Here is a 16320-nt window from a genome sequence, read left to right as displayed (position 1 = left end):
AATTTTCCATGATGAAGCCCTTGGGCTTATATCATCCTGTGATTGTACGCTTATAAAGTGCAACTCATACAGGCAATGTGCCACATGATAAACCAAGATTGAGAAAGTTTGCAGTAATCATGTTGGAACAAAGATCTGAGGATGAAATCTTCCTCAACCAAGTTTTATTGATGAGCGAACCTTTCAAGTTTCAGGGAAACTGAACACACTGCAATAATCTAAAGATCAGAACCTCCCCATGTAACAAGTCTAAAATTTTTAGTTTGTATATGAAATATCTGTTGTAATGCTGTTAATGTTTTAAAATATTTTAATGTTTCTTTACTACTTTTATCTTTTATCTCATTTCCTCTCCTTACTTCCTTACTTTTTCCCTGTTGGAGCCCTTGGGCTTATTGGCATCTTGCTTTCCCAACTAGGGTTGTCGCTTAGCTAGTACAGAGTAATGATAATAGTGATACTCCAAAGGTGAATGTGTGGTGTGGGATCATGCGTATCATTGTTCAATTTTTCTTCGAAATATCAATTATTGCAGATGTTTATCTTGATCCTTGAATATGTGGCCAAACAATTAGATGGTTTTCAATTAACCATCCTTTTCCAACAAAATAGTGCACCACCACATTGGGGACTGAATGTTCATGGTTCCTAAATCAAACATTTCGAGACCAGTGGATTGGAAGGGATAGCCTAATTCCCTGGACATCCCATTCACCAGGTATCAGTCCCTGGGCCTCTTTTAATGGGGTGTTGTTAAATATAGAGGCCAGTTAAAAGTTTGGTGAACTAATCTCTCTTGGAAAGTGCAAAGAGCATGCCCAAACCATCTCCATCTTCCCTTCACCATGATCTCTTCCACATATGGCAGTCGAGTAATCTCTATTATGGTTTCATTTCTAATTCTGTCCTACCATTTAACTCTTAATATTTTTCCGAGGGCTTTGTTCTCAAATCTACAAAATCTGTTAGATACTGTTTCATTATCATACTATGACCGTGTCCATACTATAACTTAGATTTCACTAGATTGATATTTACCCTGATTTTTATATGTAGTTTCAGGCAATTTTGATTTCCAATTTGCTTTTTTTTTCAATTTTTTCATTAAACTTCAATTCTTAAGATGCTGTTTCAGAGACTATCGTTCCTAAATATTTAAATGATCCCACCTCATTAATTTTTTCACCTTCCAATGATATTTCATCTTCCATTGCATATTCGGTTCTCATCATCTGTCTTTCTTCTATTTATCTTGAGCCCAACATCCGGTGATATTTCATGCAAATGATGTTTTGTTCTGCTAAGAAGGACAGCATTATCCGCATACTCTAGGTGTGATAATTTCCTATTACCAATCCAGTTCAATCCTTCTCCATCATCCCCAAATTTTTTACACAGTACAAAATCCATGAGGAAGATAAATAACATAGGGGACAACACATACCCTTGTAGCACTCTGCTGTTCACTGAAAAATAATTGATAGGATTCCTCTAACATTATCTTTGCACTTGCTATGCTCATGAACAGGCTTGATCAAATTTACATATTTGTCCATAAATGCCATCAAATGTGGATTTCTATGTTCTATACATTGCTGTACACATTTCTAGGTAAATAAAAATAAAACTAATTTTTCATCTTTATTTATCAAATAAAGATATATATATTTTTGTTCTTACAGCATAATCTCACTGTCAGTCATGGCATTAATTTCTCACACAAAATTATCAATATAGTGTTATTATGGAAACAACAATACAAATTAGTTTATAAATTTTTTAGGTACCTTTTCAGATTTTTCCATTAAAATTTATAATACAACCTATTAACAAACAAGGAACTATAAAAAATATTAATCTTTACCAGAGTACATGGTATCAATTGCCTGCAAACGAGGCTAACATTTTAGATTCAACTTGCACAAGAATAACTAAATTCATTTATCAACCTTAAGATAATTATATATCGTTCAATTACAGCAGAACGATATCTCTGCCATTCAAAAGTCTATATTGACAATAAAAATTATTTTAGAGGGAAGGTCAGTCTTTTTAGAGTACATATGATTCTAGCTTCAGAAGCCTGATATAATAAAAACAAAATTTCAAAAACTTTATCTTTAAATACCAACACACTTTGTTCTTTTTGCATATACCATATAAAACAATGCCTCTCATTCAGAAAAATCATGTGAGCTACTGTTGTCCAAGGATCATATAATTTCTGCCTGTATGAAGGGGCATTTATGAGGATTTAAATCTTTATTCCTAGTCCATATTGGTAATGGGTCAAAATAGGGAGTTGTAGTATTATTTGTGGTCAAGGTTGTCTATGCAAAGTTGGACTATACAGTATACTGTGCTTTAAAATTACAGTATGCTCAATCTTCACAATATGAGGTAATATACCTTTTAATGTAGGCTGTATTACATTCTTTGTTGTTATGTATTCCAATAGTACTACCAATTATTTCACTGCTTAAAAACACTTTCGTGTCAAAACAATAAAACATAAGCAGTACAGTAGCTCCTATTTTGTTGAAATTATTAATACTGTACAAATTTCACTGTTCAATTAATTGTATAATATTGCTACATGGTCATAACAGGGATATAATTTGACTCGATTCAAAGGCTGTACAGTATCACCAAATACAATGAGCAAAATTCACTGCACCAACTAAATTCATCATTTCAAAGAAAAATTTGAACATAGGTCAGTCAGCAGTATAATTACATAATGGTACATATGATAGGAACTGTCATAAGGTATTTTATACTTTTACAAAATGCTGTAAGATTAAAAAGTATGTTGAAGTAAAATGAGAGTAAAAAGTGTAATGTTAAAGGAAAATAACAGGCAATTAAGTACTATGCAATCGTTGAGAAAACATTCATGTAACACTCGTTTTATCACAAATCTCAATGGTCAATTTTTAAGACTTAGAATAGAAAAAAAACCATTTGATCAAATAATAAAAGAGATGTCCAAAGCTTGAACAACTGAATTCCTACACATACAGAAGTTTCTAGAAAAAAACTAACCTTTCAAATGGTTAATGATGTAACACATTTAGAAATATATAAAGATTTGAATATCCAAAAGCCACATCTCTCTATATCACCAAGATAACTCAAACAACAAACTAATTCACTCATCATGGATAAAGTCAAACATTTAGTACAACCATGGCAAACGTGAAATCTTCCTGTTCTCGTAGACTGGATCACATCTGTACTAAATAGGGAATGTCCAATAACATATAAGATATCTAAGAAAAACTGTTGCTAAAGTCAGTAAAGTTGAAATAAAAGTTCATGTAGATGATGATGCCTAAATGAAAAGAAGCATGGGACAACACAAGGAAGGAAAAGGGTTAGAATTCGATTTAAGTCTGAATTTTAGACCAAAGCCCAGACACTGGCAAAGGATTAGGTTGTCCAAAATGTCCATAACTCCATCTTCTACATTTTCAGACTAAAATGTATGCCTCAAAAGAGACTTCCGTCAATTTATTTTTTAAATACAGTATTTCCATTGGTTTGGATTCATGTATTTGGGCTATAGCTCAGCACTGGGCCCTGTGAGACCATTCAGCACCCAAGTCCATCCTGGGTAAAACCCTGGAGGTACACAATGCTGTAAAGGCTAGAAGGGTTAGACAGCAAGACCTACCAGTGCCAAAGCAAGAAGGAATTGTCAATTTTCACATTATTCAAATAATGTTTACAGAGCACTGTCCGAGGTTCCTAGACAGAACTACCTCCCCAGCACGGGGACTATTTGCTTTGGTTCCCTTTGATGTAGTTTCAAGTCGATTGGTGATAATATTCATGTTAGTGCTGGAGGGCCTTGTCTTCATTTACCCAAACAGAGGAACAAAGCAACAAAATGCTGATATGGTATGGCAACCAAAGCTTTTTGGGAGGTGTGGTAAGAACACCAGCCTATTTCCCTCACTCGTACCACTTCTGACAGGACCTTGCACACCTCAGTAGGTTTAGATTATAAAAATTACTTTCCGAGAATTAAAAATCTTTTTTTTTTTTTTTCATAAAATGTCTAATTCAATGCTATAAATCCCCATGTTATTCCACACAGCATGTAGGCTTTTCAAACGGCTTTCATTTTTTAATGGTCTGCTTATTTTCTTCCTTTTATTGTTTGTTATATGCAGTTGTAGTTGAGTGGGGAATGCAATATTTTGTTATGTATTTTGCAGCTGCTTCCACATAATTATCTTATCGTTATATTACCATTTTGGTTTACTTGTAAAACTATCTTGGATTTTTATTTCCAGTCAAATTCATGGTGATGAATTTTGAAATATTCTATTTGTAAGTGTAATTGTTTGGTTAATTAGCCAGGCAACATTTACTATTTTGTGACGCTATCTCATTCTCAATCAAAGGCCAGCTATTTTGAAATACTGTAATCTGAATAGAGTTGCCTCTCAGTAATACACATTTTAAGTAGTTTTATCATACAATGAAAGATTCTCTGTTAACAAGAATATTCTTTGCTTTTGTACAATAAAACGTTTGTATTTCCAGGGGAATTTTTCAAAGTAATATACTTTGAACAGTGTTGTAATTCAACTAATAGAGCACTATAGCTATATGAAAATTAGAATTATTTTTATTTCTATTCATTCACCTGATGCTTATTTTAATATATCCCCATATTTTATAAAAGGCTTTCCCATTTTTCTTTCCATTCAAAAGATACATGCCCCTAGTAAAATAATCAGCAGCAGGCTTAGGATTTTCCCATTCTTCAATTTCCTACTATTCCATATTACTTGACACAACTAGTCAGTGAGGAGAGCAGGTGTATATGAACATCAGGTGAGTATAGAATTAAAGATGTTTATTATTGAAATTGTTATTTCTATGATCCTCTCCCGATGTTCATATTGCCAAGTCCCACTAAGTGATGGATGTGGGATGCCAGTGAAGAAAAGAGAGGTGTATAACCTAATTAGAAATCTCTAGGTGTACAATTTAATGGGAATACTCTCAAAAGCCATTTACTAAAGTCTCCAGATGTAGCTAAAACGGAATCTCCTATGCTAAGGGATTCAGAACTATATGAACCCTTTATTGTTTTGTCAACAGCATCTAGTATCGCACGGTGTCATCTAGCAGATGAGTGACCCACCCCAAATTTTGTTGTAACTTTAATAATCTGTCAAAGTAAGGCGTTTTCCATGTGCTGGGTTAAGTTGCAAACATGCCTATGTAACACCACCTTTTTAGGGATATTGATGTATTTGATTTGAGATGTAGTTCTTAATTAAATACAGATATCGCAATCTAATAATTCTTTCCTTTATCAGACAGACTCGAAAGGGTACTAAAAACCTCTTAAAAAATCCATGACGAACTAGTGGATGAGCTGCAAGTGAACAAAAACCCAGCCATCGGAGTGACCACATGATGCTACTTACCAGCTGAGCTGATACATCATCAATGATGATAAAATGTAAGAGAATGCCATCTCCTAAATTTAGCTCTCTAAATATCTTGTCAGATACTGTATCCGTCACTTTAATGGTGCTCTGTGCAATTTTTTTTCTCTACTTTTTTCCTACTATAGTGGCAAATGTAATTGGTTTAAGTACAATAAAAGTGGTATTAGTAACAAGATAATTATAATTTTAAAAATGTTTATTATTTGGAGCCAGAAGGCACACATATAGCTTGTAATTTTCAGTATTCAGTAATGCAAGTTTTTGTAAAACTGTGACCATGTTTTGACAATATTCTTTTGCTTTCAGTTGTGACAATGGCCAAAATCCTAAGGTTGTCGATCCCTTACAGCCCGGAAGATCAACACAGGATCAAGAAACTCACTGGAGCAAGTGCATTCTTTGTCAGCAACTCACGTCAGAGGTGCATCACCGTCCAGCCGAGTCAACATGTTCCACGTAAGGGGTAAGGCACAAGACAATCTCTGAACATCTTGTAGGCTTTGCCTGGATAGGCTCCTTGCCCACACCAATCAATCTCTCAAAGCGTAAGAACCCCCAGAAGATGCTGCCGACAGCTCCAAGAACTTACCTGTGGAAGTGCTGGTGAGATAAGTGCTTCTGCTGAAACATGCTGTTTCTGGGGGCTAACCTGCACTAGATGGGGGAATCTTTGGCTTGATATCAATTTCAGGAAGGCTGTAGCGAAATAGCAATACAAAACCCTACTCCCCTGAGTGCATGAGGCTTGATTGCACAGGAAGTTCAGTACCATCTGGGATTCTTGTGCTCTTTATACAACAGAGCTGAGAAACTAAAACATTTGAAGAATCTGATGTGGACAAAATGAATCGTGTCCTTGCATTTGCTGAGCTGGTATCTTATATCTAAGATGATACTAAATTGCATGGATAGCGTGGTTGCACCTATCCACAACAAGTCTAGAACTGATTGGAACTGATCTTGCAAGATGCATCCACTCCAGGAAGATTCAGTTCCAGTATTTGTTAACTTTAGTTGCTGTGGTGTTGAATGGGCCAAACATCAAGGCACAGTCGAGATCTTCAAGATCTCCCAGCTACTGAGAATCAGCTGGCCCCATTTACAGCAAGGCATAACCAACAAAGAGAAACACCTCTGTCCATACCTTGGAACTGGAATATCTTTGTTCAAACACCCTGACGACTTAAGTGGAGCTCCTAGCCAGTTGGCCAAACCCAAGATGCTGCTGGTGGCAAGATTATGATGGCATCTCTCTGCGATACCTACACAATTCTACGTCCTGTTCTCTTCCAAGGCAAGACCCACCAGTGCGGAAACAAGAAGGAATTGCTAGGTTTCACATTCATGAAACATTATGCCACGTTATTTTCTCGACATCCTGTTGGAGCACCTGAAGGAGGTGGAGGACTTGTGACACCTTGAAGAAAGACTAGGTGATTGGGGGGGAGGGTTACTACATACTATGTGTGCAGCACGGCCAACAGAAGATATGCTGCCCCTAATCCATGACGTGGCAAATTCTATAGCCATGATCTACCACTCAACGGACATCGTGGAGATAGCAGTTGATGCCCTGTACGAGGCCAGATCTCAGTCCTCGCATGGGACTAACTGTTCTACACTGGGAAAAACAGATCCAATCGAGGATAGATTCATAGAAATGTATGGTGGCCTACATGTCGAGATAGTGTCCTTAAGGGACACTTGGAGATAATTTGGAGAGAAAAGGTTGGACAGGAGCACTTGTTTAGGGTTGCTAATAGTGGAACAGGTTTTTTTTTTTAAATTGCATGAGATGTGCTCACCAAATCACAGCTAGTAGCCTGTATCTACTTCAGAAGTGTGCCTACATGGAATATATCCAGACCTCAGAAGATGTAAGTGAAGTTCTACCATTTGAAGACAGGTATGATGTAAAGTCCAATGCATGTCGCATGTGTGCGATATGTGAGGCTGCCTTGCCGCTCTATATGGAGACCTTATCCAAGATTGTCCCCGTTTCTTCGGCCTGAACCATACACACTACTCGAAAGGAGTTTCGATACTCTTACAAGACAGTTGCTGAAGCAGCTCCATCCCGTGTGAGTTTCAAAGCATGTATTCACTGCTGTTGCTATTTGACCAGGCCCATGAGCAGAACAATGTCTCCATGAAGTGAAGGAGATGGCAATGCTGTGTGCCTGATGGAGAACCCTGCTGTTCTTAGTTGCTGGATGGTTTCTGATCCTAAGGTGGCTGGCTTAATTCAGCAATTTGAAGGATCAACCAAGAAGAGCCAGGACACAGATGGTCTATGTCATCATGAATGGAAAAGACACTTGATGTGCGATCATCGAGCTGAGCCACGAAAGAAATGGGAACCTGTTGGCTGAATACAGCAATGATAACATTATCTTGAACAGCAGAGACATTGTGGACACAGTAGTGGCAAATGGAGAGGCTTGTAAGCAGACTGCCCATCACAGATCCCATCAAGCAGGAAGATCTCCATCTATTCAGCCACCTACCTGTAAGAAAAAGGTCAAGGAAACAGACAGATATCGTCTCTAAAGAACATCTATTTACTTTGTCTCACAGATATGCCATACTGCTTTGGAAGAGGTCTTTCAACACAAAAACTAGGCCTTTTCTCCTTCTCTATCTCAGCTGGATGGCTTGAGAATTGGAATCATTGGACTTCATGCCCTGCCTGTTCCAGTGAAAGAGTACTCCATTACCAGAGTCAACATCTTGGACGGTGTTGGTAAACTCTCCAAACCCCTCATATAGATGGACAAGATACTGTCTGGGATCTATATATGGCAGACACACTCAGCAAGACAGGAAGGGGAGTTAGGAGAAGTGCAGTTCCTAGAAACAGACAAGTCAAGCCATTAAGTACAGTACCTGGAAACTATGAAGACTTTCTCAGCATCAATGATAAGAAGCTGAAGCTCTTATCCTTTTGGTGTCAGATGTGGCTGGTATCGACACTAACAAGGCACTGGAATTTTTTACTCCAATTGCCAGGAATTGTTGGCTCTAGTACCATTCACACATGAGGAGGCCAACACTGAATTTCCTGCTCCTACAGGACGCCCAATTACAGCAGTGACAGTATGCAGTTGATACAGTAGTAAGAGTCATCCCCATAGGATCAGCTAATTGCTACAACATCCTTGTACTGCAGATTGCCTTTGAAGCTAGGAAGAGCTGATTCATCGCTTCTCATAAAATGCTGAAGCTCTTGTTCCTGACTGATGTGTGGCCTTGCCTATGTTCTACACCTTCACTGGTTGTGACACAGTTTCCTGTTTCTGTGGCAGGGCTAAGACTACTGCATTATTATTCAATTGGGGACTAGCAAGGCATATACACAATAAAAAGTGCTAAAAACCTAATAACCTTGTCTTTGTTGAAAACATACCAATTGCATATACAATTTTAATATTAGTAATAGCAATAAAAAAAAATACAGGCTATGATGGGAGTTGAGCTTACTAAAAAAGACTGTAGAGTCCTTTCATCTGCATCTAATACCAGATGTAACATTCACTGACAAAATACAGCCAAGTTAATCATGATACAGTAAGAAACAATTCATGGTATAATTTGTATTTAGCTATCTTGCATCTCACAATGAATCCCAAAGTACTTGAACCAGCTGTGAAAAAATAAACATAAATGACGTGAAATTTATGCTTGCAAAATTTCAATTACCTTAGACAAATTAGTGAGTTGGGTAACACTAATAAGGAGGATATAATATGATGGCTGTAAATATATGTACCGGAAATTACATGAAACTAGGCTAGACAATCTGAGACAATGGCAGTAACAAAAATTAACAGTTGGTGTTAACCTCCAAGCAGTCACATTTACCCAAACACTTCCTATCATTACGATTCTTGCATTAGTTATTGCCCCCCATAAAAATTCCTGTACAGTAATATTTTCTCAACAATTTTTATACATGAATAAAAATAAATTATCTTTGTGTTAGGATCTGACTATTTACTTATATAAAAATAATACTATAGAATAATTATACCTAAAACAAGACAACATTCTTATAGTACTGCAAACTCCTACTTGCAAAGGAAAATTTAAAGTACTTAACCATTCAGACTTCACGGAATAATACTACGAATAATCGTTACGCAAGTTAACCGGCATATCATCAACCCCTGCTGTAATTTACACTTATCAGGCATAGGTCATATACACATATATATGCAATAGAAATCGAAATACTGAATACTTATAAACCCAAAGTAAATGTAACTAAATCATGCCCAATGACCATCACTTAGACCATTACAATGAGGTATAAATCATATTTTCTAACTATAAACGTACAAGGAATAGAAAAATGAATTTCTAATATTTCACGTTAAAAGCTATGAAAAATAATTGAATGCAAATGTAAAATTATACAGCACAAAATTTTTAAAAACCATGCGAGAAGCTTCAGTAAAACCCAAGCACAAAAAGAGCAAAATAACAATTGGATAAAAACCCCTAAACACACTTTCTTTCTCATTAACATAATTAAAATAAATGAATAGGCATAAGAAAAAAAAATTTAAATCCTTAGATTTAGAGAAGGGAGGAAAAAATGTCAAGCGTAAATTAAAGCTTTACACAAGGGATATATACGACAGTATTGATATTAAAGCCACCGGCATCTATAAAATATCGGGATTTTAAAACCTATTTAATGACTGAAATTTGGGACAAAACCTCCCCTCATTTTTATTACAACAATAACACCTTAAAAAGTTGTATGAAGCAACATGGGACAAAATTATCAACACTAGCATATCTATATGAGAAACACTGCTTCAAAGAACTTATTGTATTTCGACCAATAACATCTTTTACATTTTCTTTAAAAGCAAAATTGATTATTCAAATGACCAGCTCCTGAATTATGACTAAACCCTAAACTTTCAACACAAACTCCGTTCGACAATGAGACTGCTGTTAAGTTGCATTACCTTCAACGATTTATTAACTTAAAAAATCATGAACTATATCTTGGATATACTTTGTCAATCAACACATTATACTTTTCCTTCCAACCTGACCCTTGGAAAGGTAAATTATTGGTTAAACCAAGGTTCCCTTATTTTTTTAACAATTTATGAGCTGATGTGCGTTTCATAAACGTCATTCTATGGTTTCCAAACTAGAGGCATTTAAACCCAATTTCTTACCACAGTAAATCATGGAGTTTTCGAGAACACGGCAAACCATGACTTTATTAAATTAGTAAATTGAAAAAAAAAAAAAATTGAAAAAATAAAGATGAGCTTTTAGATCATCCCTTGTTAAAATAGTACTTACTGCTGGAAATTAATTATGAGTTAATTTTGATACTAATATAGTACATGCATAATGACTCAAATGGTACTGCTCTAGTATCTAGAATTGTCTTGAGTCATATATAAATTATGTTTATGATACAAACAACACATGCCAGAGACTTAAAATTACTTGAACATATTGGTATGTAATGTTAATGATGAATATGTTATAAAACATAATGAAAGATGACTGACTAATCACGCAGATGATGATGATGTGAATGAGAAGGAAGACCCTGAATGAGAGCGAGTATGCGATCTCTGACGATTGAGACGAAAGTGATCTTCCGGTAAGATGTCATCTACTGCGGAGCCTTGAAGAGGTCGCATTGGATTCCTGGCACGAATACCTCGTGTCGTGGGGCGATTGGCAGGATTGGTAGATAACATCAGCTTCAACAGCTCAGTCTTAATAAGTAAAAGAAAAATAAAAAATCAATCTATATAGATATTCATAGCTCAAAACGTTATTAGTTTTACTTATTTGGACCTCTTTTCCTATTTTAATGCAGATTTTTTCTTCGTCAAAATCCCTTAATTCAAGCAATCCTAAACTGTACAACTTAAATATGGCACATTTGCTATGTGAATCTATTTAACATACAATATTAATCAAGAAAGTTATCTCCTAAGACAAATACAATGGGATAGAGTTTGCGCTGCATGTCACACCACTTAATTTATCCTCTATAAATCAAAGTTTGTACAATTTGCCCACTAGCTGATTAATATACACTTTCCTTATAATGATGAAGAATAAGTAAATTATAAAATATTAAAGTTATGAAATACTGTATATTCTTTCTAAATTCTCTCACTAATTGAAATCAAAGTAATCGACTGTAAAGACTTTTTTTTTTGTGGGGGTAGGGGTCCTGTGAGGTCCCCCAAGGACTGTCCTGTAAAGGATAGAACTGGGAGTGTAATATAACATATGCCAAAGAGATACTGACTTTCCTGCCTTACAGCTAATGAATCAATGTGCAAGGTAAGGATTCAAGTGTGCATACGAGAGACCCACTGATTCATTCTCCATTGAACCCATCACAGCACCCCCTAAGCTGAAGTCAACTGCTAGACCATCATAGTGGCTCAGCTATGGGACCAGGTTGAGGACCCCTTTTTTTTTACCAGACCCCTCCCCCCAATAGATACCACAATCAAGCCGAGAACCACACACATGTTGAACAGCTTAGATTTGTTTCCAGTAGTGTTCCATAAACACACTATGCCTATAGCAATCAATAAAGGTCTGGATTTTCCAAAAATTATCTATTAGCAAAGTTGAAAATGAAGAAGCAAATTTTTTTCACAGGTTTTATGAATGGAGAGTGAATTGGTCCTTTTGAGAATGGAGGTCATAAGACGGATAGTCCATGTTGAAAGAAACTTCTTGGTTTGGGTATTTGGAAACAGACTACCTTCTGATGAAGTAGATCTCTGCAAACATGCTTGCAGGGTAGACACCAGACAAAGGTTACCAATAACTAGGCTGTAAAGCAGAGATGTGATAAAGGAAAGTCCCACCTTATGAGTGGCCTTTCATTTTTAGCCAACAAGACCCAGGAACAATATCAGATGGGGAAGGGTGAGGATGAGGGACTCCGGTTCTCTGCAAAATACTTCAAGTTCACCAACTCCTGAGGCCAAGGCTATCAAAATGCAGATTTCTGAAGTAGTTCTTTTAGAGGAATACAGGATTATCTGATTAGGCAAAAAATCAAGCACTCTATCAAGTGACAGAACAATGAAGAAGTTGGTACCAAAAGTGATTGCAAAAGGAAGGAATGAGTAGTAATTGTGAAACATGCCCAAATCTAAATCCATGTTAAAAGCCTGCTTGATGGGTCAGACTTCTTATCTCAAGAGGTGGACCAGAAAGTAAGCCAAGAAGTCTAGGCTTGTCCAGCAAGGTGTATCCCTGTGTAAAGCCATCCATGCCTTCCATATTAACTGGTATGATCTGGTAGAAGACAACTTACAGCCTACCAAATAGGTAAATTTTGTTAGCTGAGAAGTCTCAAGAGTATATTCTGAAGAGAAAATTCATATGTGAAGGAGGAAGCGTAGATATTCCGACTCCTTACTCTCTGATACAGCTGTACTGACCAAAAAAGGCATGACCTCGGTCTCAGAAGCTGAAGGAATAGAAACTATGGACTGTTCAAGCAACAGAGGAGTAACAAGCACATCTGTCCCTTTGAAGTCCAATAAGATCTAAATCAAACTCATTGAAGGAACCAGATAGATCAAAGACAATCAGTTCAAGGCATCTTTCACAACTGCCTGAGAATAATGTACACATTTGGAGTTACATAAGCCAGAAATTTTTAGTTCTCCACTTAAGAAAGCAGGTTCACTTGGAGATCTGGGACAATCTTGAGAATCTCTTGGAAGGAGTTCTGATCTAAGATACACTCTGTATCAAGAGCCATCAGCCTGGACAAGGCATGCACCACCAGTATGAAAGAGCATCAGGTGGACTGGAGTGAGGAACAAATCTCTTTCCCAAAGGAAATAATTTGAGGGATTACTGCAGAGTTCTCGAGTAATTTGAGGGATTACTGCAGAGTTTTTCGAGTAAGATCTCCCTTTCCGGAAAGAACCAACTGCTGCCTGATTGTCAATTAGGATTCGTAATACACAAGTTCCTTCTTGACCAAGCTTCTTCAATCTGAGGGATACGGCCATCAGGCCCAACACCATCATGTGAAGTGCTGCAAACTAACGCAAGAATTTCCTGAATACATAGATTTCCTCTAAATGACCTCCCAACCCAACTTGGATGTCTGGATGTCTGTGAAGAATCATGGATATTGGAGGGATAAACCCCTGGAACTGACATGAAGAGAGCCTTATGTGAGGTCCATGGTCAAAAAATTCTTATGCAGCATTGGGTAATTAGGAAAACCTGTCCAAGGGCCCCACCTCTTTCAAACTCCCTCCTCCACAACCGATTGAAGTTGAATTCCAACCCAGGCTTCAGAAGTGGGTCGACAATTGAAGCAAACTGGATAAGGCCTATAACCTTATCTTGTTTCCGTCAAAAATAAACAGGACTTCGAAGGTTATTTCTTTTTAAGCCTTTGGGAGTTCCTCATAAGCCTTTGGGAGTTCATGTTCCAGCAAAGACCTAATCACTGGAATACCTTCTTTGGAGCTAGTCTTGATTTTATAAATTTGAAGATAAATCCTAGATTATGAAGAACTTGCAAGACACAATTTATGTATGTGAAGCACATTTGTCTGTGGCCTGACAAGCTAGTCACTCAAATAGGCAATGACCTGAACTCCTTCTAATTGCAGTAGTTTAATTACCAACTATGCTTGTTTTGTGAACACCCTATGAGCTATGTTGAGACTGAACCTATGCAAACTTCTCCCAAGTTGAGACCCTTAGGTAAGGCAGAAAGGAATAAGCAATATAAACATGCTTTGGCAGGATGCAGACACCCACCCCCTTGAATCTGACTCGCTGACAAGTCTGTTCAACAAAAACCCTTTCTCCCTTTCTTCATCTCTGCAAACTGGACTCTTGCACAGAAATCAGATTTACATTATTTATTTTTGGGAATATTTTTTTCACTTGAGTTACTTGGTGTAAGGGCATCGTCACTCCGTATGTTTACATTAAATTGTCACAACTGATCTAGGTTTGATTTCAGTCCAACATTGCCAAAAACCCCAGCTTAAGCTATGCTGCATAACAAGTAAGAAATAAAATTAAAACTCATATTATATAAATAATAATAATAATCCAGTAATAATAATCCTACATAACCAATTTCATGCTGGATGGGATTCAGTGAATGCCTGTCACACATGACTGAACATTCATTAACAAAAAAGGGTAAGCAAACAAATTAGAGGGGGCAGCTTGAATTAACACTATCGCCCTACTATAGAATAAAGTAAATAAATAATTTGGAACCTAATTAACTGTACTAAACATAAAATTGAGGTAGAATTCTAATCAATTATCAATTAGAAGAGAAAACAAAGATGTCTTTAAACAATGACATACGAAGAGGGATGCCATATGTAAACAACCAACCGGGTTAGCATTTTCTGCATTAATAATGGTTCTCACTGAGTGATGTGAATTCAGTTAGTAGATGTATTCAGTACTAGAGGTGCTGTAATGGTTCAATAGAGCCTGAACACATGAAGCTCTCTTATACACACTGAATCCGTCTGTTGCGCGCTGATACACTGGCCCTAAGGCAGGAAAGACACCATTTCTTTGGTACATCTCATTGTATTGGACTCCCTATTCTAGCCTTTACAGTTAATTTCTTGGGCACCACACACCAGCATAACTAAATAACGGTATGTACCAATCTATGACATGAACACAGATTTCCAATTTCTCCCACTTAAGAAAGAAAATCTACGTAAAAAACTTCAATATTATAAAATAAACAACTGAATTTCATTCATAAAAATTTATGCTGCAATCTATGACAAGAACATAAAATTTAATTTTGAATAATAAATTGAAACTTGTTAATGGACATGTCTAATCATAAATACATCAATTTTCAAGACACTGCTTGAAGTTAGGATATCTAGATTGGTATATAAATATATTATTAGTAATAGCAACTACATATTAACTCAAAATACAAGTTAACTCCACTATAAATATATTTTAAGTAAAAAACCTACCTCATCAGGATATTTGTCACAAAACCCATCAGGGAATTTTCCATCCCTAAGATTAGACATAACAGATAGCCGTTCCATCCCAGTTGAAAATGGCACTAACATCTCGAAGAATATGAGTCCCAGAGAATATATGTCAACTTTGTAGTCGTATAATTGGTTGTTCACCTGGAATGACAAAAAAAAATTGACATATTGCACAATCTTTGAAATCCACATATCAGTTATGTCATAATGACTTTTTAAAAATTAGAATTCCAAAGTAGAAAAAATTTTCAATTAAGGAGTAATATCACCATTATCACCATCAGAAGTTTCTAACACCATTGGATTTTTTTTCCTAACTCCTTAATAGCGTAACAAACCGCAGCAATACTACTCTATACAGTAGTGCTACAAAGGGATGACACGAATATTACAGTCGTTGCTATATTATCTTTACTGCATCCATTGTTCTCAATGGAAAAGGGTAATACAGTATCCCTGTAGATGTGGCAAGAGTGGTATTGGCATATTTTCCCAAATACTGTACTAAGTGATTTTGGATTACAGAATGACAGGCAGGATAACAAACATGGCACCAACACTTAACATCAACAAGTACCAATGACTTGAAAATAAGCAAAAGCTGTTAATAATACTGAAGGTTATTTGCTAAAGAATTTTGTGAAGAATAAAATCCTCCAAAATTATTTTTTTCCAACATCCTAACCTCTAAAAAAGGAAGTTATTATGAAAAACATTATTTTAATAAAAACAAATCATTACTATAATTACCAGATATTAATATTGCTTTTCTTTAGAAGCTCTGTTTAAAATTATTTTAAAAGAGA

At 36.3% G+C, this 16320-nt stretch overlaps 1 protein-coding gene across 1 annotated transcript in view; it reads right to left on the bottom strand.

The window, feature by feature from the left end:
* Window positions 1-1630: 1630 nt before the first annotated feature.
* Window positions 1631-16320, bottom strand: part of LOC137657593 (eukaryotic translation initiation factor 2-alpha kinase-like) — a 113786-nt gene continuing 99096 nt past the window's right edge. The window contains exons 16-17 of the mRNA XM_068391944.1: window positions 15491-15655; window positions 1631-11230 (exon numbers count right to left, since the gene is read on the bottom strand). Coding sequence (XP_068248045.1) covers window positions 11021-11230; window positions 15491-15655 — 375 coding nt within the window. The 3' untranslated portion in view covers window positions 1631-11020. The remainder of the gene's footprint in view (window positions 11231-15490; window positions 15656-16320) is intronic.

The sequence above is a fragment of the Palaemon carinicauda genome, chromosome 18, assembly GCF_036898095.1.
Source record: "Palaemon carinicauda isolate YSFRI2023 chromosome 18, ASM3689809v2, whole genome shotgun sequence".
NCBI lineage: Eukaryota > Metazoa > Arthropoda > Malacostraca > Decapoda > Palaemonidae > Palaemon > Palaemon carinicauda.
This window is presented reverse-complemented; position numbering and strand designations above follow the sequence as displayed.